General features: G+C 37.6%; 1 protein-coding gene across 1 annotated transcript in view; it reads left to right on the top strand.

Moving 5' to 3' along the window:
* Positions 1 to 25,643, top strand: part of KCNB2 (potassium voltage-gated channel subfamily B member 2) — a 186,131-nt gene extending 160,488 nt beyond the window's left edge. The window contains exon 3 of the mRNA XM_040067913.1: positions 23,481 to 25,643. Within this exon, the coding sequence (XP_039923847.1) occupies positions 23,481 to 25,643 (2,163 nt within the window). The remainder of the gene's footprint in view (positions 1 to 23,480) is intronic.
* Positions 25,644 to 27,479: the final 1,836 nt, after the last annotated feature.

Raw genomic sequence — 27,479 nt, 5'->3', positions numbered from 1 at the left:
TTCTATATGGAACATAAAACTGGTCTTCAGAGGGGAAATTTTTCAGTAGGAAAATAAAACAAAAAGTTATGGCAACAGTTTCTGTGGGTTATATTATTTATTTATGAGCCACTCCATGCCTTTTCTCTGTTTATTGGGGGAATTCTGAAAAATAGTAGGAGTTACTGTTGCATGTACAGAACTTGATGGTTTTAATCCAGTTAGTTCTGGACTAGTAGCATTGAAATAGTGGTTTATTTGAATCACCAATGAGTTATTCCTTCAAAGCTGCTGCATATCCTGAGGTTTCTAATCCCACATCTTCACCACAATGAATGGAGTTCTCTGCAAATGCAAATCTCTGTTGGTAGGGAAAAATAAGGCTTTTCTGGCTAATGGCTGTAAAAGAAATGAGCCTAGAACTCAAATGTCAAAGAAAATTATTTCTAACCCATCTATTACTAGTGAAAGATTATACAATTCAAATTAGCAGCATTGAAGCTGCCTGAGCCAGCACAGAGAATCTTTACTGGTAAGATCGACCATCAACAATGCAAGATCTGTGAGAACCCTGGAATGTTCTGGAAAAAGAAGAATTCACCCTCCATGGAGCAGAATCAGATTAAGAAACAAACTGGGCATCCACAAATTGATAGGATCTGATGGGATAAACCCACAAGTGATGAGGGGTCAGGTGATGCCACCACAAGGCCACTCTCAGTTCTCTTTGAAAATTTGTGGTGATCAGGAGCGGCTCATGTGAGCTGGAAGAAAGCAAATGTCACTCATAACTTCAAAAAGGGCAAGGAGAAAATACAGACTGCTCAGCCACACATCAGTCCCTGGGAAGGTCATGGAACAAATCATTCTGGAAGCTGCTTCCAGCTATATTAAAGACATGAAGGTGACTAAGAGATTTACAAATGAGAAAATCATGGGTAACTAACCTGATACCTCTCTCTAATAACACGGCTCTCTTGGTGGATGTGAGGAGATTAGTGAAGGTTAATAAATCTTTTGACTCTGTCTATCATAGCATTCTCTCAGACAAATTGATTAAATACAAATTAGGTAGGTGGGCAGTGAAGTGGTCTGAAAACTGTTTGAACTGACAGGCTCTAAGGATTGTAAATAGTATTTTGGAAAGGAGGTAATAGTCGAATCCACTGTACATTCTAGTCTGAGGATGAATAATATGGAAAAGCCCTCTGAATAATATGGAATTCTCTTGCAGTTAAAAAAGTGAACTTTACTCTTCCCAAACATATTACCATACATATTAGTCTGTATTATATTATATTATATTATAATATATTATATTATATTATACACAGACTAAGAGAAGGTTAATATTCTGCACTTCTTTTTAAATCTTAATTTCTTTACAGAATCATACACAAATTACTGATTTTATGAAAGATCAGGGATTATCATGAACTTTGATGAAATAATTTATAAGTGCTGTCACAATGTCATCCCATTAAAATCAGACTAGAGAAAAGATGGGCACTCCTCCTTTTGTGCCTGAGCATGTGCAAGTACCACAGAAGGCGATGTTCTGCAGGTCCTGAGTCAGCCTTGTTTTCAAGGATTTGGGTGTTTGCTGTGCATTGGAACATATCACCATTGTGATGGATCTGTTAAACACTTGTGCTGAGATTCATCTGCCTGAGACAAAGCAGTAGTTAGAAGCAGTAGTTAGATTGGGAAGATGGAATGTGACCATCCCAACAGGGGACTCAGATCACAAGTCACAGTGATGCAATAACCCCAGAAATATTATCATATTTTGTCCAGGCACTTAAAGCTCAATTTGTAGTTTGCAATGGAGAGAGTTGGAAATTTACTGCTTGAAATTTGCTTAGAGAAGCTTTTCCCTCTAAATAAAAATCTTCACATTTGTGATGGATATCTGACATTTTGGTTTCTAGACAAAATACTTTCATCATTAAAACAGAGGAAATATTTATTCATTTTCATTTCTCCCAAAATTTTCCCCAGTAAATCCTTGTCCATCTGTTCTAGTGATCAATATTTATGATACACAATGAACATTAAATCACTGATGAAGTATCTCCATGATTCATCCTGTATTCTGTAGATATTCCTAATTTTGACATATTGATGTTATGTGGCTAATATACAGGTCAGTCTAGAGATGCTTTCATTTTGCTTTTTCTTTGTGAAGAAAAGGTCTAGCGTAAGGTCCAGCAATACTTGAATTCTTTTCTTCTTTCTCTTGAGTCTGTTAAAGCTTGGCTTTGTTAAATGGATATAAATCACAGCACAATATTACTTTAAAAATGTTTCTGTGTAACTGAATTTTGAACAGAACTGACTGTGTTGGATGTTCTCCATTTCATCTTACTCTCAAAGACAACTGTTGAAATGTGATCAGGCTGCTGAAGCAAATCAGGAAATATTGTGAATTGATATTTAGGAAGAAAAAATGCTAAGAACCCTGGAGAAGAGTGTTCCAGGTATTTCATCATCTTGAATGGGCAAAAAATCACTTTGTATGCCCTTGGTACACAAGTATCTACCTGAAATCCTCAGAGCCTGTGGAGTCTTACCATGGTGCATAAGCACTTTTATTGTTATTTTTGAGGTTGCTGTCTTGCCACTCTCCATTGGTGCAATTCTTGCAGAAATTGGTGGGAACTGAGAACTGATATATGGAAAGTGAAAGTCTTGGACAGAGCAGCATGCACTAAAAATAGAAAGGAACCCAAAATAACAAAATGCAGAGAAGATACACCACAAATTGTATTTTTCCATAGAGTATTTCCAGCCTAGCTCAAATGTCTCCTAACTGTATGCTCTTAATTATTTTAAAAAGTGCTAGCAATCCAAATTAAGCTCCAGGAATATTGTGTTTGATTCAGGCTTCCGGAGCAACATGAATTCATTAAATCTTCCACACCAATCCGCTTTGTTACTTTTGGCATATCTACAATTTTTTGTGTAATAAAACATTGCATAAAGGGTTTAGTAAATTGAATTTAGCACTATGCCAGCAATGTAGCCCGCAAACCTAAATGCTCCTGAATTAAGCTTTTGTCTTTCAGATTTGCAGATATTTAACAGGGATCTCTCTAGACATAAGTGTACATACTTGCATATATGTATGTAGATATGTGTGTGTGTGTATGTGAATATATGTGTGTACATGTCTAATATATATGAATGCTAACAGGTGTTGTATTTGAAGTATAAGTGAAGCTTTACTTCTTTGTCACTTCAAAAACCATACAAAATGAAATGGAGAAAAAAAACCCCCAACTTCATAACCAATTTCAGCTTCTGGAAATAATTTTGAAATTGTATTGGGAGGATACTTAGGAGAAGAGCAAAAAGAATTCATCCCACTACATGGAACATAAATGAAGTAAAAATGTATTTTCACCATCTGCTGCTCTCATGAAATCTTGAGATTTGTAAATGGCAGTTTTGAGTAAGAGTAAATCTGATATTTGGTGGCTCTTCTTCAGAGACTGATCTCTTGAGACAACGTTCTTATGTCTGTTTTAGAAGTACACTTTTTACGTTTTCGATTTCCCAAAGTACTTAAAAGTCTGTGAAAAATAAGTAGTCTGAGCAGATATCTTTGTCCTCCTCATCTGTACAGTGCATGAATATATGAACAGCTGTGGAGATCTGGAAGTGTATCTTTGTAAGAGAGAGTTCAGATGGTAATTGTAGGTAGTCACAGCCAATACTCTAGTCTCTTGCTCGAGATTCAAATGTTCCCTATCACTGCAAAGTACTATCCCTTACAATTGTAAGCAGATGTCTTTTAAAATGAGGCTCACACCAGGGGAATTATTTTACTCTGTTGTGAGAGGCTACCACATAATCTCCTATGTGAAGTAGCTCATTATATATAAAGGTTTTGCTTCTGTGCTGCAAGGCCTCCTGCATGTGTCCTGGAGAGGAGCTGCTCATTGTTCTGAACTGAATAGTTTTATTGCAAAACACAAAGGGTTCCAGAAGTCCCCAACTTTATTTTTCTCATGTACCATCTCTGTGGTAATGCTGGGAGCAACAACAGCAGTTCCCAGTCACATTTCTACTCAGAAGGAAGCTGTTGGTTTCCAAGGAATTATTTATGCATCTTTCATAGCAGTTAAGTGTTAATGCAGCTTAAGAATCCCTGGTCTAAGCAAAAGGATTTTACTACTATTCATAAACTAAACATATTCTCTTTACTGTTGTTTTATTGTTTCATTGTGTGGCTTTTTCATTGCTGTATTCATAACCAAGCAGCATTCTTGCATCCAAGAACTGTTTTTAAAGTACAATAATCAAACCTAAAAAAGTGCTAAAGGGAAACCAGTACAAGTCCTGCTCCAAGTGAGAGATGACTGACACCTGTGAGGGATACAGAAAGAAGAAGGTTCTTGATGAAAGCACTCGAGATGCAACCTTCCCTAGACCTTGAAGTAGCATATTTCATGGACTATAATGCAGCTCAGATAATTTGGGATTTTGTGACTGCTCCAGAGAGAAACTAGCAGAGAAAATCTGCTTAAGTGGCCATCAATATTTAATAAACTTTATGGCATCTGTCAACCAGAGGAGTTTCACAAACATCTGTTCCCTGAGTTGGCATTCAGTTTGGCTTATCTATATGAGGTATGGATCAGATACCAATACTATTGGTTCACTCTTCAACACTATAAATAACCCTGCATGCAAGCAATTGCTTAAGCTTTCAGCAGTAACATATGTGACCCTGTAAAGATTTGACCTCTTGTCTATCAGCACAGTGTCAGCTGTTCTCATATGTTTCAGCTCAGCATTTTGAAGATCAGCTGTAAAAGCCATTAATAGGGCATTTATATTGAAAGGACTCAGAAGTTCCTTTCCTGATTGCATTAAGATAATTAAGGTTTCTGCTTTTGCAGATGACGTAGTTAAGATAGATAACCACAGATACCTGAACATGCTGGTTATTTCTTCATCTAAATTGCTGAAGTGGAAGCTTACAAACTGGTAAACAGGAATTGTAATGTACTTATAAAATATAGTAAGAAGGTGGTCCAGTGAAAAGAACTAATATTGTCATCTTCACAGACAAGTGGAGACCAAAGAAAAAGGAATTTTTTTTTTTTAATTTCAAGTTTCCTAATAGGCTTTTCTTCAAATGGGATCCTTTCAACTCCTTTCTGGCATGGAAGATGTATAAAATAAATGCATTAGTTGTGTTTTCATGGTTTTGGCAGAACTTCTGCAAACAAGTGTCTTTCAGGAGGGAAAAGAAGGGAAAGTCAAAGATTTGTTGAAAATACTATATGATATTTGTTAGACATGTGGGAGTAAGTAAACAGAGTTAATATGAGCCACTCCAAGCAATTGAGCTATAAAAACTCTGGGCCTCTAAACCAATTTACACTCAAATCTTGTCCTTATTTTCAAATATTGTATTTATTTCACTATGAGAAAATGAAAATTATTATTAATGTGATAACACAATTCTCATTCAATCTAAGGGGTTATTTTCTGACTGTTGCAAAACAGTTCCTACATATATAAATCATATGCAAAACAAAATTGTCATAGAAATTAATAAATTGTAATTTTTAACCACCTAAAGAGCACTTCTTGCTACATAATGTCCTGAACACACAAATTCCCCCATTCCCTCTAAGGACACCCATATAAAATACATATAAAGTAAATAATTTTTGTGATGTCAAGCTTCAAATGGTAAAGACAGTGTCCCTGTCTTCCTATTTTTCTATTTTATTTTTCGTGTTCATCTGGTATCAAGATTAATCTAGAGGCAGATAAGAGTTTGCCAGTTGTCTGTAAAGAGCCCACTTCAAAGGGAACTGCATTCTTCCAGCAATACAATGTAAGCAGTAGTAAATGATTAATTACAAGGAAAACAAATTATCCAATGCCCAAAAGTCATGTCATGCAAATGGGCACTTTGGAGAGGCAGCACATCTGTGCTGACTATTGGTCCCGTGTGGTATCATTTCCAGAATAATTTAAGAATTGATAATATCTATGCAGGACCTTAGACTATGGCCAGCAAACCCTGAATGTCTGTGTGGCTGTACATGGTCAACAATAACTCACCCCACCTTGCATTCCTACATAAGCAAGATGCTGTGATTTAAATGGGAACTGATCTCTGAAAGTTTATTGAATGCTAGATGTAATTAATTGATCCTTGTAATGCCAATGTAAAGTCGGCAGCTACTGTACAGTAGTTTTTATGTTGAAGTTTTATACAATAGGAAATTTATAGCTAGGAAATGTGAGGCCATAGGCATGATATTCCACATAGGCATGATATACAACTTATATCTAGAAAAGCCACCTGGCTTTCAATTTCAGGACCTACCTACAAGTTTTGATAACTCACAGGTCATCAAAGCTTAAGGCAATAATAATGAAGAACAACAAATTCCTTTCATAATTTTATTCCTATAAAACTTCTGATATACTTAATAAATACTAGAAATTCTTATATAAAGTATCTATGCCTATATGTTTGATGCTTCTTTTCTTTTGCTATGATGTGATAAATATTTCTGGAAGAAAAAAATAATGATAACTGATTAATGAAATCTGTTGAACCAGATTTCTCAGTGAAAAAAAAAAGTCCTTCAGTCACTAAATCTGTGTTTAAAGTTGTATTATAATTCTACTATCTCAATTTTTTAGTATTTTAGTATGAAGCAATGGGGTTCTCACATCTAGGATTAATGTGGCAATCAGATTTTGAAGCATATCTTGATGTATAAATTACTGATCAAAAATGTTTGCTGATAGTATGCACAAGCATATTCCCTGCAAAAGCCCCCAATAATTACCGTGTAGAGTGCAGGAAAAGAAAACATAAGAAAAGCTAAAGGCTCATTCATTTGAGCTGCTTTGAGATACATCAGACTGAGGTAGGATTTTAATTCGTGATTCCTGCTTTACATGAGGGTTTGGATCCTGAAGTTGTGAGGATATTCCAAGTGAGTTCTGTGCATTTGGATAAGGATTTGTGCACTGCAGAAAATATGCTAGGCCAGGTATAGTGAATTCATTCACAGCAGACACAGCATGCTGCAGTTTAATCCCTTGTCACCGATGGGTCAGTGTTTACATTGCTTAAGTGCTAGTATGCTAATTCCAACTTCTGGTATCAAGAGGTTAATATGATGCCTCTGCTTTAGTAATTATTGCTTAAGACTGACTGGCACATTAATGGAAAGTTGATGAAACTCTTTAGGAATCGTAACACCCTCAGGAAAAAAATATGCAATTCATTCGTAAAGCAAATCTGATAAGCAAATAATTTAAGTCATTTGTCAAAATCAAAAGCAATTGGCAACTCCAGAATAAATATTGCTTTTCTTTCCAGATACAAAGTTAGACACTAAATGAATTTTAATAAAAATCCAATGCTTTGTAATGGGGAAGGGACTGCATCTTTTCCTTTTGACAGGGTGTTTCAGAGGAAACATATTTTCCGTTGGTGTAAAGGTAAAAATCATAAGCCCTTTCCAACCCAGGTTCCAAAATCAGTGTGAACCTAGTGACCCTACTAACACTGCTGATGATTGACATTGTCAATGCAACTTTATTTGCATGTTTTGATGTTGGCAATGGTGTTCATCATATTGAAAGACTAACTGTAAGTGGAAGGATCATACAAAGAAAGTACATCTGTTCCTCACTTTCTTAACTGGCACCATTTTACTGTTTGGCTCTGATTTCCAGTGAGAGAGATTTGGAAAGTCTTTACAATTTCACATGCCTTTAGGGGAATCTCTTACCCAAATCATGCTGCTCTGAAATAAGCCTCCTGCAGATAAAAATCCATAGAAATGACTGTTTATCTTGTTGAGTTACACATAGCAGGCTTCCCCCAACAGAAGCATTAGATATGTGCTGTAACACCACACAGTTCTATATGAGTGATTTCTTGTGTGAATCAGATTCGGTGTCAGGCTGTGGCTATAAAAGGTACATTTGAAAGCCTGCTGGTGATAGTGATGAAAATGTCTCTTCTGGCTCGGTCCAAGCACACAGACGGGTTATTCAAAAGTCCCTTCCATTCCAGAAGTGTCAGGAGGGGCATTTGTGCAGAGGTGGAGGTCATGAGCAAATCTGGTCAAAACATCCTTGTTCCTGCTTTTAGATTTCACTGCTCTGTCCATATTATTCTCTTGGAGTATATTATCAAGAATATCGTATCTCTCACAGAGAGGTGATCATGTGCCTCCAGAAAGAACCTGAAAGTGAACCAGGATATGGAAATGAAGCAGGGAGCTAATTGTTTGAGCAGAAATGTCCTTGTAAATGTTGATGACAGGGCTGATGGAGGATGGTGTATTTCCTTCAGTCATTGTGAATTAATATAGTCCCATATTTCTAAATCCTATTTCGTGTCAAACTAGGTTCTAATTTTCTGCCTTAATGTAAATATTTCAAAAGGATAACATTCTGTAATATAAACAGGACCCCAAAGAAGAAGAGTGTTTTCTTAGATGCAGAAAATTCAGTTCAGAAGTCAAAATACCAGATTTTGCAAATCACTTCAATTCTTCCTGTGCTTTGACTCCTTAATCTCCACATCACATCCCATCTTATATGACAGTAAAAGCAGTATTGCTAGTTATTTCCTTTCAGGCTAACATTAACTGTTAAAATGTCAGTTGTATAGTACTGAAGGCAACAAATCACCTCTGTCCCACTTCCTATCCTTCAAAGGGGCATGGGACAATGATAGGAGCATGAACTTCCATGACTACTAAGAGGAATAATTTTGAAAAAAACAAACCTCAGCTGTGGTGTCGTTGCTGTGTTTCTATTAATAGCAGCAAAATACTTTATTGTCAGTGAGCTCCTAGGTATAGTAAACCAGGTATTTTCAATAAAACTGTGTTTCTAATTACAGAGCTTGTAGAAAAATAATTGGACATAAAGAACCCAGAATAAAGCAGAAGTAGCTAAAATCTGCAAGATCAATAATTAATAATCCTTTTGAAAGTACATACCTGTATGTTTACATTTCAAAGAAAACATGTATAACAGTACATAACAATATTACATATATTCCTCATACAGAGTGGTTCCAGTCTATTCCAGGTGGTACCTGAATTACACTGTTTTCTTCCAGTACTGCCATTGCTGTAATTACTAAAAACCATATGGTTTTGTCATATATATTCCACAGTAAGATATTTTTCAAAACTATTTACTTTGTTTTGATTAACAGTTCTGACTGAGTAATAACCCAAACTTTTTTCTTCTTCAATTAGTCATGTAGTTCTATCCCTTGCCATAAAGATCATGCAAAATAAAGAATCAAATTGCCCTTTGAGCAAATATTTGAGTTTTTGGTGGTGGGTGTGGGGATTTTATGTGGCTTTCAGAAGTAGAAATATATGTAATCAGTGTGTAGATAGAAACGATTGTAAATACCCCAAAGACCCTGTTCCAAGTCTTTATCATAAGTTTCCAGATGCTGGCAGTTAAAAGAAAAAATGTATGTATTATGAAATGGTCAGCTATGAAAGATACTTCCTGAAGCATAGCAAGAATAAGAATGTATTTGTTCCATGTTCAAAGGTTCTTTGAAGATGAATTTTATTGTCTGTAGTCTTGCTGCTGATAGCTGCATTATAGCTGTTCATACCTGACAAATTTATTTCCAGGTTTATTTCTTGTCTTAAGCCTGATTGAGCTGTAGAAACTCTACTGTGTAGCTGCAGTCATGGAAACCCATGGGGTTTCCATGGCCTGGCTGTCAGTTTGACAACCAGGAAGATTTCACTGAAAATTTGGTCCTTCTTTTGAAACTAGTCAACACTCATGTCCCCTTCTACAATCAACTCCTCATTGTTCAGACATTTGGGGAAAAGCTGTATTCAATAATAAGACATTTCAGGGTAAGGCCTGATATTTCTGCTACTTCGTGTTCTGCTTGGCTCCCAGAAATGGCCAGCCTGGTGGAACCAGTGACACGGGACTGATGACTCAGACTGGCCATCTATGCCTCTCATCACAGTGCACTTGGAGCATAAATGTGGGCTAAGAAATAGCTCACCTCTGGTTCCACTTGACAGTAGGAGAAACAGCCACCGTGGGTGGAAGTGTGAACACACAGGGGTAGTCTTTAACATGTATTTGTCCTTGAGGAGCACGCTTCGTCCCACTGGAGAAGTTCTGTTTTGAACATTGACTTTGGTCTTAATGGGAAAAAAAGGCCCCAGCATACTGCTTGTTCATGTGGGAATGGCTGCCATCTAAAAGAGGTGACATTTTTCTTCTCTAAGATTATATGCTTTTTTTACTTTAATAAGTATGTGGCACAACAACAGTTCCTGACAGTTTCTGCAGGGATTTCTAAATGGAGCATCCGACCAGGATGGAGCAGCCCACAAACAAAAATTCTGATGCAGTCCAGGGCTCAGTGTAGATCCAGTCTAGTATGTTTTCTCTCTGGTGACCTAATCCAGGATCTCAGATGTAAAGGTACCCAGGAAAACAGACCCAAAAAAATTTTTAAGTTTTTAAATGTGTGGACTACTGCCCTAGGAGAATAAGAACAAGGCCAAGAAACAACTGATAGAAACCTATCCCATTCTTAGACAATTACTAAAAATCAAAAATTTGTAAGTTCTGAAGTAATATATCTCTGTTTTTCATATATTTAAAATAATAGAATTCAAATATAATTTTTAAATTGCTGACCTCTTCTGTAGAGATTTTAGAAAAACTGTATATATCCTATTTTTTTTTTCAAATTTGAAAAATACAGAAGTCTGAATAGAATCATATCACAATGATATTTTCAGTTAGGTGCAAGAGTTTCAAATAATCTACATTACTAGTCTTGATGCCTATAGATGCAAAAATAATATCATCTTACACATTTGTGAAGTAGAGGGGATAATTCATCTATCACAACATGGAATTTCCTGAGACATTGGGTATAAATCAAGTACTCCATAGTGTTCTGTAAGCTGCTTCTGAGAGCCTTCCCATGTGATAAAAAAGGTGTACTAAATTTATTACATTGTAGATGAATATCCATAGAATATTCACCAATTCCCCTTTTGTCCTCTTAAAATCCTATGGGACATTTCCATAAATATGGTTTTCAAAATTGCTTCTCAGCCAGAGCTCTCACCAAAGCTTCTGGAGGCTTAGGTTGGTTAGGGTATGCTGAGAGCATTAAATCGGCATTTTTGCATTCACGTGTATTCATTCCGAGGGAAACAAATGGTTCTTTTACAGAGATAGTGTGTCCTTGTCAACAGCTGCATGATAAAACAGAGACATCTACTGGTTAAAATACGAAAGAGGAAAAACATCAAAATTTATGCAGAACATTAGGCTAAGCCCTGTCAGACTGCCCTCCTTTGTTTCCCAGTACAGCTGACTAAAATATTTAAATTCCACTTGTGCATTCTGGTTAAAGGCAACAGCAAACCTCCCTTTGATTTCCTGAGGAAAAAAACAGACCCTGTAACACTGATAGACCCTAATTTTAATTGACCATAAGCATAATAGACATTTATTTGTGCCAGAACAAAACCAGTCTTCTGTAGAGCAGAAACCCTTCTTCTGTCCAAGTCACAGTTTGGGATAAAACAGGCATTCCTTGAACACCCTTGTTCATCACCCGCCTGAGGTATTTGTGCTAAAAGCAGTCTGAATTACAGCCCTAAACTGGAATGTTCCCATAATTTACAGGCATTTTCTCATATACTATCCTGTTAGTCTGAGCTCACAGCAGCGTGAACAGTACCTTTTAATAGTATTTTAATAATGGATAATGTATTTTGTGAATCAGATCTGTCTTCGATTACAATTTGACCTTCCTAAACGGGATGTGAGGACATTTACGTATTTATTGAAGAGCATTGGTACTCTCTGTATGTGTTACAGCACACATCACACCTTAATAAGGGTTTGACACTCCAGTATTACAGAAGAAGTTTCAAAAGTAATCCTGGAGTGACATCTAACATAAGGAAATTACACTTAAGATATGTAGGCCTTTAACTACTGTATTGCAAAAAAGACAACAGGATGGATTCCTTTCCCTAACAATTTCTCTTACTCTGCAAGTTTGGGAAATACTGGCACAACCTTTATATAAAACTATAGATTAATATAGATATTTTATATAGAGCCTTCATTCCAAAATTTATATAGAAATTGACATGAAGCCAAGATAGAAAAAAAAATATTTTAAAAGTGTGAATAAAGAATTTTGGGCCTGTCATAGTTTCATATAAGTCTGATAGATAATTTCTGCCTTCAGGAAGACCATACCTACTCATTATATTATGTGACTAAAAAACAGGCTTATTCGATTGTAAAAAGAGGATAAAATAAGAATAGTTTAAACAAAAATCTTAATATGTTGGTCAGAAAATTAGACTCAAGTGTACAGTCCTGGTTAATAACCCAAGTGTAAGCAAATTCCATTAAAACTAAATGGAAAATAGAAACAGTGAGAACCAAGAAATTTGATTTCCAGTTTCCACATTTTAAAAATCAGTTACATCCAGCTTTCAGCTTTAAGTTGAATGTTAATATCAAAACAGGTAGTGTCAGAAAAAGTCTGTATATCGGGTGTGCTGATTTCCCCCATTAAATCCATTCAACAGCCTATGCTAAAACTCTTTAGGCCTAAACAATTGGGGTTTGATTTTTCATTTCTCTTGCTTGTTTATCTCCACCGTGATTTGCTGGGTGTTAATAATAACTTATTAAATGGCAAGCAGTAAAAAGAAGTATCTCCCTTCTGCTGAGATTCCTGCTCCTTCAATGGCATTTTACCCAAGGGGGGGGGGGGGGGGGGGGAAGCTGTCTTTATTTTCCGAGACTCATCTTTTTAGACTGCATAATTTGCATACCTTCGTGTAAGTAACGTGACAGAATAGAAGGGGTTTCCAGCCAATGTGGGCGCACCACCGCTTTGCCGCGGCCCCGCGTTCAGCACCATGCCGGGGGACAGCTCCCGGTGACACGGCCCGGTCCAGCCCCGCTCCCCTGGCCTCCGACAGCCAGCTAAGAGCTGCTGCTGGAGACCACCTCTCTGTTTGGGTCTGGAGGCTGGGCTGTTTTGCTGTGGCGTTTTTTCAGTTTTTGTTTGTTTGGGTTTTCTTTAATGAAATTCCTGTAACGAAGCCAATGTTTTTGTGCGTGAAGTAGCACAGAACAGATCTTGCATATGGTTTGCTATGCAGAAGGATTGGAAACTGCAAGCTCCTTGTCATGACTTCGATGCAAATTTTGAAGCGTCTGGTACAATCATCTAAGTAATAATACTCAAGCTTTTGCTACCCAAAAATTAGACGTCTAGTACAAAACGCAACCTAAATGTAAGGAATATGTCAAAGGTTTAGAAAACTTCTGAAAAAGGGCAGGCGGGAACTTTAATAAAGACATGTTATTCATTTTTGATAAATGTAGGTGAGTTTTCTTGCACACGTGAGCAAATTGTTCCATTTAGAAATGATACTTAGGAGGCCAAAAAGCTATTTACAAATAAAGCCTTTAAGATGACTAAGTTAATTTCTGTGATCATCTGTAAGGCAGTTAAATCCCTCACATTGTTATTGAGCAAGGAAACATTAGCTAGATAAACTTTTTATTTTCACTGTGAACTACCTTACATTAAATTATTTAATTGATTAAACTAGCCACACCATAATTTCAAGCAGGTACTAACTCTGTCAATATATAACAGTCACACTCATGGGCTTGTCCAGTTTCATAGTGAAAAAAATCAAAGCAAATCACCTACATTTACTCTGGATCTTCCATTTCTTCTACATTAATTCCTGAGGGACAGTTTGCTATTTATGATAGCAATATTATATTTTGTATTTTATGATAATGATTAAATAATTGATTTCATGTCTCCAGCTGAAATAGCTTTTTGCTATTGAACAACAGCGAAAAAAATATTATAGCTGACTTGATGTGGATCTTAATATGTTAAAAATAATAATTCTAATTAGCTTTGTGCTGATTCAGTATTCAAGGTTGTCTCCACTGATGCTAAAGTGAATACATATGTCTCTTCCCAAACTATCAAGACTGTCTTCATCTGTGACTACTTAAGGTCTCCCATCTTTGCCAGTCCAACAGATGCCTTCATTATTACCCTCAGCTTTTGCCTATAATGAATCACAGCAAATTTAGTCAGGGCTGTGGTAAAGATCAACCTGATAGTCCCATTTTGCAATCCATTGCCTATTACTTGTGCATACTGCAATTGCTCTGGCCTCCAACATCACTTTTTGGTTGCAATATTAGGAAATACATCCTGCAAATGTTTGCGGAGTTGTACTTCGTTTTCTACTATGTACCTAATGTGCCCCTAGTGTTCTAAGAGACTTGAGTGGTTGCTGTGTTCAGATTCACAGAGACTCAGCCCATTCCCAGGGTTCTCATTTGCCATAATACCCACTGAGTTGCCTCATGCAAAACCACCTCAGTACTCAGCCATAATCAAATTCTCAAACAAAAAATAAATTCTTATGCTGAAAATCTTGGTGGTACAAACCCCAAGGCCACCCTTCCCTAAAGCAATAATCAGGTCATTAAGTAAATGAAGTTAGCTCACCCCAGAATGCAGGAGGGATGTATTCTATTACTGTTTTCCTAATAGCATAAATACAATAAACAGTAATCTACCTTCCACAGAAGGCAGGAGAGCTGCATTTTATTACTGTTTCTTCAAACCAGAAGGATGCGTGCTAATCTCAAAGAAAACAATATCCTTTCGTAGGAAGATTTATTCCCTCTGAGATACTAGGTGTTCTAAGGCAAACATTCATCTATGGAATGGGAAAGTCAGCGCAAAGTGGTGGAAAGGCTTTGTGAAAAGAATGGAATTTATACAGTGCTCACAAGCAGGAAGTATATCAGCTACAGAGAATGATTTTATGACTGAACTTCTGAAGCAAAGGTTTTGCCAAGACAGAAGCTGTTTCTCCGGTCAGGTAGACCTACCTTAGCCAGTTTTAAAATATCTTTCTTGACTACAGCTGCGCTTGGAGAAGTTTGAGTTACCTAGTGGTAAAATGTGAGGTATAACTACCTGTTATCATGCCTTCCGCTGGAATTACATGATTATGATCCTGCTGATGTTATCATCACTGGTCTGTCACGCATACTGCCATTGGCAGGCAGTAAACTCTTACCTGCTTTAAACCTCCTCAGACAGAGACTTGAAGAAACACATTACAGAAACAAAGGTGATCCTACATGCTGGCTCCCAGTCTGGGTGAGCTTGATAGGACAGCACATCCCTGGACAAATGCCTCTCCTTAGGTTAGGTCACCACTGAACTTCATAGAACCATGGATAAACATCTAGAAGCACTTGAGTTCACTATCTTCATAGTGTCTTGGTTTTGAAAGACAGTTATCTGCCAAGGAAAGCTAGAGCCTCCCTTGGAATGGAGAATTTAAACCCCCTTCCCTCCAAATAATTATAATTTTGCAATTAGGGGCTTTCAGGCAAAGATATGGGAATAGGAATAACAGTTCTTTACCAGGAATATTAAAAAAGGAAAATGCAAATGTAGTAGTACAAAACACCAAGCAAGCAAGCAAACAAAAATCCTGGAAAAACCCTGACAGAGTCAGGGATATGACTTTTGCCTGTTAAGTGTCTGTCAGGCTCTGGAGACAGAGCTTTTTAATCTACTGAAGAACTAGTAGATAATTCTCATATCTAAAAATACTATGTTTATGAAGCTAGTAATGAAATTTTCAGTGAAAACTTTCTAGATTAGTATTTCTAAACCAAGCTTCTTAAGTCATCCCAGTGCAAAGAGACCAAAAGAAAAGACTGTGCTTCACTTAGACACCAGATAAATACAACACTGAGAGCTTAACCTTCATATATGTGGTAAATGTGAGGATTAATGAATATCCCTGAAAGAGCAACGAAGAACAGTCAAACCAAGTCCTTAAAAATATTAAAAAATAATACTAATCTAGGAAAAAATGGGAAAATGAAAGGTCAGAATTCTAAATAATGTCATCAAGGAAGGAGATCCAGAGCAGCAGAGAGAAGCTCTTCAGGGATCACACAGGCTGCCAGAGTTATTATCCAATGTGTTCCTGAAAGAGCAACAGAGATAGACTGCGCTAAATTTATGTTGTTCTGTTAAATTATTCCCCTCTCTTATTTTCCAAAAATTAAACTTTCAGTAACTGGAAATGAATTTTCCCATCACTTAAGGAGCAATTGCAAATACATACTTCTGTTCTTAAATAATTCTTAGTGTTGCAGGACTATTGAGATTGGTTAGATTTGGAATGTTTAGGACTTGCCGTAGCTCCATTATGTTCTAGTTTGGAGTAGATCCAAGTCAGATTTGTTTCTATTTGTCTCCTTTTTCATGTTCCATGGCCAGGGACCTTATGCGAAAACAGAGCATTGGCCAGTAAAGGACTGTAGCAAAATGTCTTGCCTTTTGTTGAACTTTTTCAGTATGGACTGTTGAAACCATAGATTCAAAGTAAATTTAAGTCTGTCAGACTGTTCATGATGTGATCTGTGACACACTCATACATGTTGGGAATGCAGAATTATGGGTGTCAGCTGAGTACAGTCCCCTCTGCAAAGCAGCATGATATAGAATTGTGTGTATAGAAGCAAGAGGTGATGCTTGTAACTGGGAAGTCCCAGGGACACAATGGAGGGAGAAAATGGAGTGACCAGGGAGCAAGATGTTTTATCATGACCTTCTTCTTGTCCTTTGCATCACAGAAGAGTATTTTAATGGCCCCTTCATCTAAATGTCTACAGACTGATGTCCTGACTAATCTTAAAATTCCTCATGTGGTAATAGTTATAGTTGCATGGTGACTCAATTTGTAGTGTTGTCTTTGCTTCTCCAGTGTGCATCTCATTTGGATAGACCCAGGTGTCAAGAACAGAATGCACACAGATTTAGACAGATGTTCAAGACAGCATTCTTACAGAGCAAGACATTTGGCCATTCGGTTGCAAACTGTATCACAATCTGAAGATACCTAACAGTAAAGGGTGCTGCTGAAGTAAACTAACTTCTATAAACTTCTCATCAATATGTCTTCCACTTTCATGGGCTTACTCCCTCAGAAAAATGAAAACATCCATTATCTGACCTTCTGCTCCTGCCTGTGTGGCTGTGAGTCTGTGGATTGTCCTGCCAGAGCTGGTAGCTCTGTGCTACAAGCTAAGGACACTTCCATGCAAGACCCATCATGACCTGCAGGCTACAGCACTTGGTAGCTCTCAGGCTGATCTGAAGAACCTAGACCAGTTCCAGATATCTGCTTAAATCTAGATTGCCGCTATGCCAAAGAGCAAATTCTTTCTGAAAATATATAGCCAAGTTTCCAAGAAAGTTGGTACAGTTCTCCAGAAGCCTTTCGAAAGCTGAATAGCAGCAACTTCTGAGATTTTTCTGAAGGCAGAATTAAAGATACTGCCAGGGAAGTTTATGTAAAGACAATATCATGCATTTAAATGCAGAAAGAGAAGAATATGCGACAGCCTGATAATTTTCAGTGTCTGTGGAGGCTAGAAATTTGAAAAGTATGAGACTATACTGCTGTCTATTATTTAAATGGTCTAGATCCTACCCCAGAATCCACCTTGGGAAAAAAAAAAAAAAAAAAAAAAAAAAAAAAAAAAAAAAAAAAAAAAAAAAAAAAAAAAAAAAAAAAGAAAGAGAGAGAGAGAGACTAAGGAAAAACTATTCCTAATACATTCTTACCCAATTCCAGACTGAAACCTATATTATTCAAACATACTGCACTGGCTGATCAGTAGGGCTCAACTGAAATTCCCATCAGCTATATTTTAGTGTGAAAATAAACTAAAGTATGCATACCTTTTATTGCTGTACGTAAAAATTACACTGGTTTGTCAGTTATAGCAGAAGCCTTTTCATGTATCATTTCACATATCATATCAGTTGTTGCAGAATAGCAAGGAACACTTTGAAGGCTATTCCAATACACCATTATTTTTTGCCGTAGTTGTATGCTCATTTTATGCAGAATTCCTCACACTTCTGGCAGTGATAAGCAATAAGATAGTGGACAGGAAAAAAAAAGCCACTTTTTAGTGGCAATTTAATACTGGGAAACAACTACATTTTCAGGAGATTGCAACCAGTCCTTGCACCCCAAAAATTAGACACGACAGCATCTGATGGAGGCTGTTAAGACTGCATCATTAACTCAAGGAATGTTTTACTATTCATTGCATCAACAGATTCAAATGCCTTATATCCAGCCCATAGGACAGAAATTTAAATCTGTCGATTCTTTTAGAACAAAAATTGCCATTTAAAAGGAAATATTTTTAAAGATTAATAGGATCTGGATTTTTATGTGCTGTTGTAGTACCATAGCTAAATGACAAAATCTGCCAGAATCTGTCATTTAACAGTGTATATTCTGAAATGCAGGTTAAAAATATTGTATCAAGAACTGTGGTCATAGATTAATTACGTGGAGTATGCAAATTTTCCAGGCATTTCAGTCTGGAATATGATATAGAAATATTACATAATAAACAGGAAAATCTGCTGGGAAAGATTCAGTCAGTGGTGGTTTCTTTACTTTTCTGTATCATCATAACCAGCCTAGCAGTTTGCTACAGGTCTTTCTTATAAACTCTGTGCTTCTCTTAATACAATCTACATCTATTCTATGAGAATTTTCCAGCATAGTAATATCTACAAAGATATTTTGTTCTTTATGTAGACTCAGATTAGGGAATTCTTTTTTTCTTCTTCTTTTTCTCATAGTTGCTCTTCTTCTTCCAAGTTTTTCCCTGGCATTTTTTGCCTAATGAGTTGTGAAATCTAATCAATTTCAATAATTAAAACATACTGTGTGCGGAATGATGCACTGCTTTAATTACACAACAAAGTCTCAAACAAATAAAAGCTTGAGATTCTTACATTAGAAGAAACCAAACTACTTCTCTGTAAAATTTTTTCACAAAAAACAGACTCATGCTTATAGATGATATCTATAAAACACTTAACATTCCAGGCTTCCTATATCGCATATTTTATTAAAGGAGCTGGGAGAGTTCAGGCTTGTGTGTTAAAAGCATATGAAGAAATGGCTGGAACAAACAGATAGATGCTTGTCTTCGATAAAACACCCTGGGTGGCAACTGTGAAAAGTTTTGTGTTCAAGGCCTATAAAATGCATGGAGTTTTACCAATGTCACATGGTACAAGAGGGGGTGCTATTTACTGACTCACCTCTTTTCTAGGATCTTTTGTATGCTAGTAAACATTTAGGCATAAAATAATTCCCTTATGACAGACTGAAATTCCAGTGTTTCCTAATTAAAATCAGTTTGATGACAGTTGGGCAGATACATTCTTACAGTTTTCTTTTCTTTTAAGAACAAGGCATGTCAAGTAATTGGGTCCTGGTATTATACAGCTTTTCCAGTCCTGTTATTTACATTCTGATTCTGGCCCCAACGAGGCTCCATCAGCTTGACAGAAACTGCAAGCTCAACTATTCAGACCTGTGCCTTGTTCATTTGTTCTGTAAATTCTGAAAGTATAATTATGTTATTGAGCATTTTAGAGAACTCAAGCCTGCATTAGCTATTTCACAGTCATTTAGATGCAGTGGATACCTAGTACACCTTATTTAAGTTTTCAACTTTATTACAGTGAAATCTGATACAGATGACTTTCACAGTTTGAAAGGTAATTATTGCTCTCTTATAGTGTTGTCTTTTGTCTGCCTCAGTCCTAGCTAGAAATTTCATTAATCAGCCCTGCCTACATATGCACTGTTATTGCCTTCATTCTTTACTAAGGCTGGCTTCTTTTGCTGATGTTGATAGCAGAAGTTTTAAAGGAATGTATACCCTGCCTAAACAGGATAGATTTACCTAAGGATGTTCTCTGAATAGGCTGTATAAAGGATGAGGACAGATGGTCCATCACTCACTTGGCAGGAGAAATGAATGGATCTTATTTCTCCAATAAATATGGTTAAAAAAAAAGTAAAAGTAATAATAATAATTTTTTAAAATGCAACACTGGTAGAAAAATTCAAATAAATGTTTCAATACTTTAGAATATGAAAGGTGATACCTGTATACCTGTTCTGTACTATTAATAGCTGAAAAAGGTGAAAGATAGTGCATAAGCACCACACGATGTCAAATACACACCACACCATGAGCAATTTCTGTTTGTGCTTAGAGAGCTGAATATCCACTTGGTAACCCATAGATGAAACTAGTTTACTGCTATTTTTCTCAAAGCTACTGTGAGGTGGCCTTTCTATCTCTAGAGCCTCTATCACCACTGTGACCATTCTCTCTGCACAGGCTTTTCACACTTGCATTGTTCTTAGCTACATTTCACTCTTCTTGGGTGTTCCAGCAATTTTGTCAGACCTAATGTGTCCATTCAAACATCACCAAATGGATTTAACAGTACCATTTCTGAGAAATGAAAGTAAATGCTTTTATGAATGTGTTTAAACTGAGCTTTAAAACAGAAAACAATGTATTTTAGTATATTTAATCTAAAACCTGGATTTAACTAGGACTTCCAAACAAAACAATATATTTTTTCCAAGTGCTATAATAATTTTTGTATCATTTTAACAATTTGCTCACTGTCTAAAAGCTGCTCATATTCCTTAGAGCATAAATAACTAAACTATCTGGTAAAGCCATGAGGTTTGCTGATATTAATTTTTTTCTCATAATATTGTGAAAGACAATGACCAGCTATTCCAGGCAAAGTGGAAGGCTGTGAGGTACAGAGATGCCTGAACTTTATCAAAATGTCTTTTTTCCATCATAGGGCAATTTATACAGAACGAGGCCTGCTGGAGACAGATGCGGTTCACCTGCCCAAAAGGGGGAAAGGATTGTAGCAGGGCTGATTGAGAGGGCTTTAAACTAGGTTTGAAGGGAGAAGGGAATAGGACCAAACCCACCAGAGATGAGCCTGTGGGGAGCATGCCAGTGTTGGGGGTGAAATCAATAGCCCACCTGAAGTGCATGTACATGGTTGAACACAGTTTGGGTAACAAACAGGAGGAGCTAGAAGCCATAGTGCAGCAGGAGAGCTATGATGTAGTTGCCATCACAGAAACATGGTGATTCACATGACTTGAGTGTGGCTATGGATCGTTATAGGCTCTTCAGAAGGAACAGGTGAGAAAAGAGAGGTGTGGAGTGGGTCCATATGTTAGGGAGTGTTTCAGCTGTGTAGAGCTCAAGAACACACAGTTGGAGGTTGGCCAATGTGACACAGATCCACAAGAAGGATCAGAAGAATGGTCCAGGGAACTACAGGCCTCTCAGCCTGACTTCAATGCTGGGGAAGATTATGGGACAGATTAGCTTAAGTGCAATCACACATCACAAACAGGACAACCAGGGGACAGCTCAGCCACAAGGGGTTTAGGAAAGACAGGTCCTGCCTAACCAACCTTTTATGACCAGGAGACCTGCCTAGTGGATGAGGGAAAGGCTGTGGATGCTGTCTACCTGGACTTCAGCAAAGCCTTTGATACTGTCTCCCACAGCATTCCCCAAAATTGGCAGCTCACAGCATTCCCCAAAATTGGCAGCTCCCCAAAATTGGCTTGGACAGGTGCACTGGGTTCAGAACTGGCTGGATGGCTGGGTCCAGGGAGTGGTGGTTAATGGTGCTACATCCATCTGGCATCAGGTTACTAGTGGGGCTTCCCAAGGAACAGTATTGAGGCCAGTCCTGTTGAACATTTTTATCCGTAATCTGGATGAGGGGATTGAGTGCACCCTCAGTAAGTTTGCAGACAGCAGAACGTCAGGCAGGAGTATTGATCTGCTGGAGGGAAGGAAGGCTCTGCAAAGGGATATGGACAAGCTGAATCAATGGGCCAAGACCAGCTGTATGAGGTTCAACAAGACAAAGTGCTGGGTCCTGCACTTTGGTCACAAGCCCAAACTTGGGAATGAGTGGCTGGGAAGTTTTCCAGTGGAAGAGGACCTGGGAGTGCTACTCAACAGCAGGCTGAACATGAGCCAGCAGTGTGCCCTGGTGGCCAGGACCACCAATGGCATCCTGGTCTGTATCAGGAATGGTGTGGCCCGCAGGACCAGGGCAGCAATCATTCCCCTGTACCTGGCACTTGTGAGGCCACACCTTAGGTCCTGTGTTCAGTTCTGTGTCCCTCACTAGTAGAAAGACTTTGAGGTGCTGGAGAGTGTCCAGAGAAAGGCTGCACCTGCAGCAGAGAAACCCTGCACCAGCTCTAGTCTGGAGGGTCTGGAGCACAGAGCAGCTCACAAGTGTTATGATGAGCAGCTGAGGGACCTGGAGTTGTTTAGCCTGGAAAAAAGGAGGCTCGGGAGAGACTTTATTGCTCTCTACAACTGCCTGAAAGGAGGCTGTAGCCATGTGGAGGTCAGCCTGTTCTCTCAGACAACCAGTGGCATGATGAAAGGATATGGCCACAAGCTGTGCAAGGGGAGGTTCAGCTTGAACATCAGGAAGAATTTCTTCACTCAAAGGTTTTTCAGGAATTTGAACAGGCTGCCTAAGGAGTTAGCATTAAAGAATCAAGTGGTGTGGCATTTGGTGCTGTGGTTTAGTTGGCATGGTGGTGTTTGGTCAAACATTGGACTTGAGGGTCTTGGAGATCTTTTTCAACATTAATGTTTCTATGATTCTGTGATTCTAAGACTCTGTGAAAGTAAGTGACAAAATATATTGTAAAACCTATCTCCTTAGACAGAAAGCAAAATTTTATTTCTTGGAAGGCTTTGTCTACCTATACATTTTAATAATTATGAGAAATTTGGTTCACCTTCATACTACTTACTTTTTAAAATCTTGCTCTCAACCTAATTCAGGACCAATACCTTTAATTCTTCTAGCATCTGAAATTTGTCCAGAGATGCAATTCAAGAGGACTTGTCTCCTTAACAGTGCTTTCCATTTATTCTTCTTAACTTTTTCTTCTTAACTTTTCAGCTTGTAATTTTATGCCTCTCTAGGAACGTGTGATACTATGTAGTACTGAACTAGCACCTTACGCATGGTGTTCCCCAATCAATTGTCCACGCTATGTAAACTTTTACATAATTGCATAATTACAATCAATGCAGAAAATTCATCATGTTCTGCACGTTAGCAGGAACTATATATTTTCACTTGGTGACTTGCACTAATAAACACCTCCTGTTGTAATTTAAAAATGGTAAGACCAGTTGTGGCCTGCTTTCTGAAATGAATTGACTTACTGCAGGCAGTAAAGCAATCAGGTTTTGACCATGTCTAAGATGAGTCTAAGATGAATCTAATCTTTGTGCAAAATTCAAAAAAATAAAACAAAATAATAAATTCAGCAGTGATAACAGCTTCCACCATTCTGTGTTTATTTGATACATGCACATTTGCAAGGATTTATTAAAACCCTGACAAGTACACTTTTATCAGTCTAACCGAAACATTTTTTTATTTTGTTTTACAGATTTTGGCCATTGTGTCCATTCTGTTCATCGTCCTGTCCACTATTGCTTTGTCTCTTAATACACTGCCAGAACTTCAAGAAATAGATGAATTTGGGCAGCCAAATGACAACCCTCAGCTAGCACACGTCGAAGCTGTGTGTATTGCTTGGTTTACCATGGAGTATCTTTTGCGTTTCCTGTCCTCACCAAATAAGTGGAAGTTCTTCAAAGGCCCATTAAATGTCATTGACTTACTGGCTATCTTGCCATACTATGTCACCATTTTCCTCACAGAGTCCAATAAAAGTGTCCTGCAGTTCCAAAACGTCAGACGTGTGGTTCAGATATTTCGAATTATGAGGATTCTGAGGATTCTTAAGCTCGCCAGACATTCAACAGGCCTTCAGTCTTTAGGCTTTACGCTCAGGCGGAGTTACAATGAATTGGGGTTGTTGATATTATTTTTAGCCATGGGAATAATGATATTTTCAAGTCTTGTATTCTTTGCTGAAAAGGATGAAGATGCTACAAAATTTACGAGTATTCCTGCATCATTCTGGTGGGCAACAATCACTATGACTACTGTAGGATATGGTGACATTTATCCTAAGACCTTATTAGGTAAAATAGTTGGAGGACTTTGCTGTATTGCTGGAGTGCTGGTCATAGCCCTGCCCATACCAATTATTGTGAACAATTTCTCAGAGTTTTATAAGGAGCAGAAAAGACAGGAGAAGGCAATTAAGAGGAGAGAAGCACTTGAGCGAGCTAAAAGAAATGGCAGTATTGTCTCCATGAATCTGAAAGATGCCTTTGCTCGCAGTATGGAAATGATAGATGTAGCGGTAGATTCAGGAAAGCTTGGAGAACCACTCAGTCCAAAGGAGACACCTGATGACAGCCACCTGTCCCCAAGCCGGTGGAAATGGGCTAGAAGGACAACGTCTGAAACAAGTTCAAACAAATCTTATGAAAACAAGTACCAAGAAGTTAGTCAACAAGACTCCCGTGAGCAATTAAACAATGCTGCAGCATCCTCCAGCCCACAGCACCTCAGTGCCCAAAAACTGGAGATGCTGTATAATGAAATTACTAAAACACAGTCTCAGCCTAATCTTAATGCTGGTTACCAAGACCAGTCAGCAAAGCCACCCAGTTATGAAGAAGAAATAGAAATGGAAGAGGTAATAGGTCAGCGAGATCCGTTGCCAACTGGGCCTGCAGACATCGTAATGGACATGAGAAGCACATCCAGTATTGACAGTTTTGCCAGTTGTGCAACTGACTTCACAGAAACAGAGAGGTCTCCCCTCTCTCTGTTTCCTGGTTCTCACTTGCAAATGAGATCTCCAACAGATGCTGTTAACCTGGAAGAAAACCAAAGAGCAAGAAGTTCTCAGTTTATACCATTTGCAAAAGACAGAGGATTTTCTCCAACTGATATCACCTTTGACTATAATCCAATCAACAGAGCTGTTACCAGTGATGGCAGTGGGTCCCAAACTGTTTCACATGGTCATTTTCATTTTGACACTGTCATGGAAAGCCCCAAAAGCTCCCTGAAAGGTAGCAACCCGTTAAAATCTAGATCCCTTAAAGTTAATTTTAAGGACAACAGAGGTGGTGCTCCACAAACTCCACCAAGCACCGCAAGGCCACTGCCAGTGACAGCAGGAGCAGACTTCACACAGGCCACCCCTCAGCACATCAGCACCATTCTCCTAGAAGAAAATTCCCCCCAAGGTGAACGGCCTGTACTAGGTGCTGACGCATCTGCACTTTGTCAGGGACCTGCTAAAAAATCATCCCCTCTCTTTCCCAAACAAAAAATTTTCACTTTCCCTTCAAAAGAGAGGAGGAGCTTCACTGAAATAGACACTGGAGAAGAAGAAGAGTTTATGGAGTTACATGGTATGAAACATGAGAAAAAACAGGATGTCAAGACAAATTGCTGTGGGGATAAACACAGTGATGGCAGCAATTTAACAGGGGAGCCACAGGTCAGCTCTTCACCCAAAAGCATGAGCCACAACTGTACTCAAGACATTTACCATGCTGTGGGTGAGGTAAAGCCAGACAGTAACCAAGAAGGTCACAAAATGGAAAACCATTTATTTGGTCCAGAAATTCATTCAAGTCCAGGAGAAACTGGTTTTTGTCCTACACGCGAAACTAGCATGTGACTAGTTACAGAAGCAATAAAAATATCTTTTCTTAAAACACAGCTAGTAATGCCTATGAACTAAAACATGGAAAGCCTCAACAAAAGTGCATAAATTGTTATTTTTGCATGGCATGAAGAGTTGTTTAGTTTAAATACTGTTTATTTAAAAAAAAAAAAAAAAAAGACTGCTTTTGTAACAAACAAAAAAACAGGGAAAAAATTACTCAAGAAAGGTGAATACAATAAAGAGAGTTTTATTAGGAGCCAGTTGTCTGCAACATCTGACATTTGTGATCCTTTCACTTATGATTGTAGACAAGTTTTGAACTCTTAAGGTTTTTTTTCCCCCGGTTACAATTAATTTTAGAATTTGCACATGAAAGGATGAAATGTCAATGCATGCATTCATAAGGATGTGAAACAAGGTGCTTTGAGCTTGCAAAATGCATATACTTGTAAATAGTTTGGGGTTGGGGGGAAAGCTACTGTTAACAAGGATTTATGGAAAAAGCATTTCCTGGGACACAGGTACTTCCTTCACAGCGTGCTGCCTGGAGGTTTTGTACAGACTTATGTTGCAAAATTGCAACTTCTACTTAAAGCATCTCACGTATCTTGCTTTCTGTTAAAAAGCTCATGAGTATATCTGTTAATTAAGGACTACAGTATTTTCGTTTATCTGTGCTATAAATCATTATGGTTTTGTTTTCTTTTTTTTTTTTACTTGCAGAACTTCAGTGATTGAATTTGTCAGTTTAATTAATGATCCTGTGAGGAACAGCAAAGATTTAATGACCAGAACTTAAAGCATTTGATATTTTTATAGAAAATTGCCAACATTTCATAAATAAGAAAAAAAGTTCCATTTTAAAATTTAAAAATCATATTTATTTCTGTGGCAATAAATAGTGCCAAATGGCTATTCAGATATGTCCAAAAGTTTTCAACCTCATAGAAATACTTTGGTATTAAAACAAATATTTCCCACACTCCATATTTTTTCTTTGATTTACCACGATTTTCTTATGCATGATCTTTAAACTCTTATATTTTGTTCTCCATGCAGTACTCATACTTCAGTAATGGCAATGTTGTTGAAGCTGTTATGGTGTAAGGACATAAGAGACAAAGTTTGTAGGGGAAAGTGGTACCTTTTATTATCATATATTATATAGCTGGAAGTAAAAAAGGCTTCAAGTACATTTGATTTACCTCAGGTCTTCCATACCCCAAAGCTTGTTTGTGTTTTTCAATTCAGTCATTTGGACTGACAGAAGATACCACTTGACTCACCAGCTTTGCCTCAACCCATCCTTCCATAGCTGCTCTGAAACGGAGTACAGGATTTCCACTATGCTTAAACAAAAGAAAATGTCAATCATTCCACTGAAAACTGCCAAAGCATCTTTCATTTCTCTGATTTCTCCAGCTCTGTAAAAGAAAGATGCTGAACCAAAGCCTTCATTACAAAGTACCCATCTAACCACTCTCTCAAAAAAGCTTTTTTTTTATTTTATCCAGAATCCATAGCTTCCTATGCTATAAAATATTTTTTAAAAGCTTGTAAATTGCTTTAATTCCCTAATTCATAACTCCTAATCATAAGCAAATGTATGCAGTTACAAAGACGTCCTAAAAATATGTTTTGTTTTGTTTTGTTTTGTTTTGTAAGGAGGTCTTGAAAGTACTTTAGACCAATCAATGTATGGCTTCTACTTACCGTAGTGGAGCTCAGTTAATTTTTACTTGTGTCTTTTTCTGTCATTTGAATATGCAACAACCAGGCACCTAATGCATTTAGTGTAAAAGAACAAGCATTTTTATTACAGCATGGCCCTTTGCTTGAAATGGCTGG

This window comes from Hirundo rustica, chromosome 1 (genome assembly GCF_015227805.2).
Source record: "Hirundo rustica isolate bHirRus1 chromosome 1, bHirRus1.pri.v3, whole genome shotgun sequence".
NCBI lineage: Eukaryota > Metazoa > Chordata > Aves > Passeriformes > Hirundinidae > Hirundo > Hirundo rustica.
Note: the sequence above shows the minus strand (reverse complement) of the source record. Positions and strands in the feature narration are given on the sequence as shown.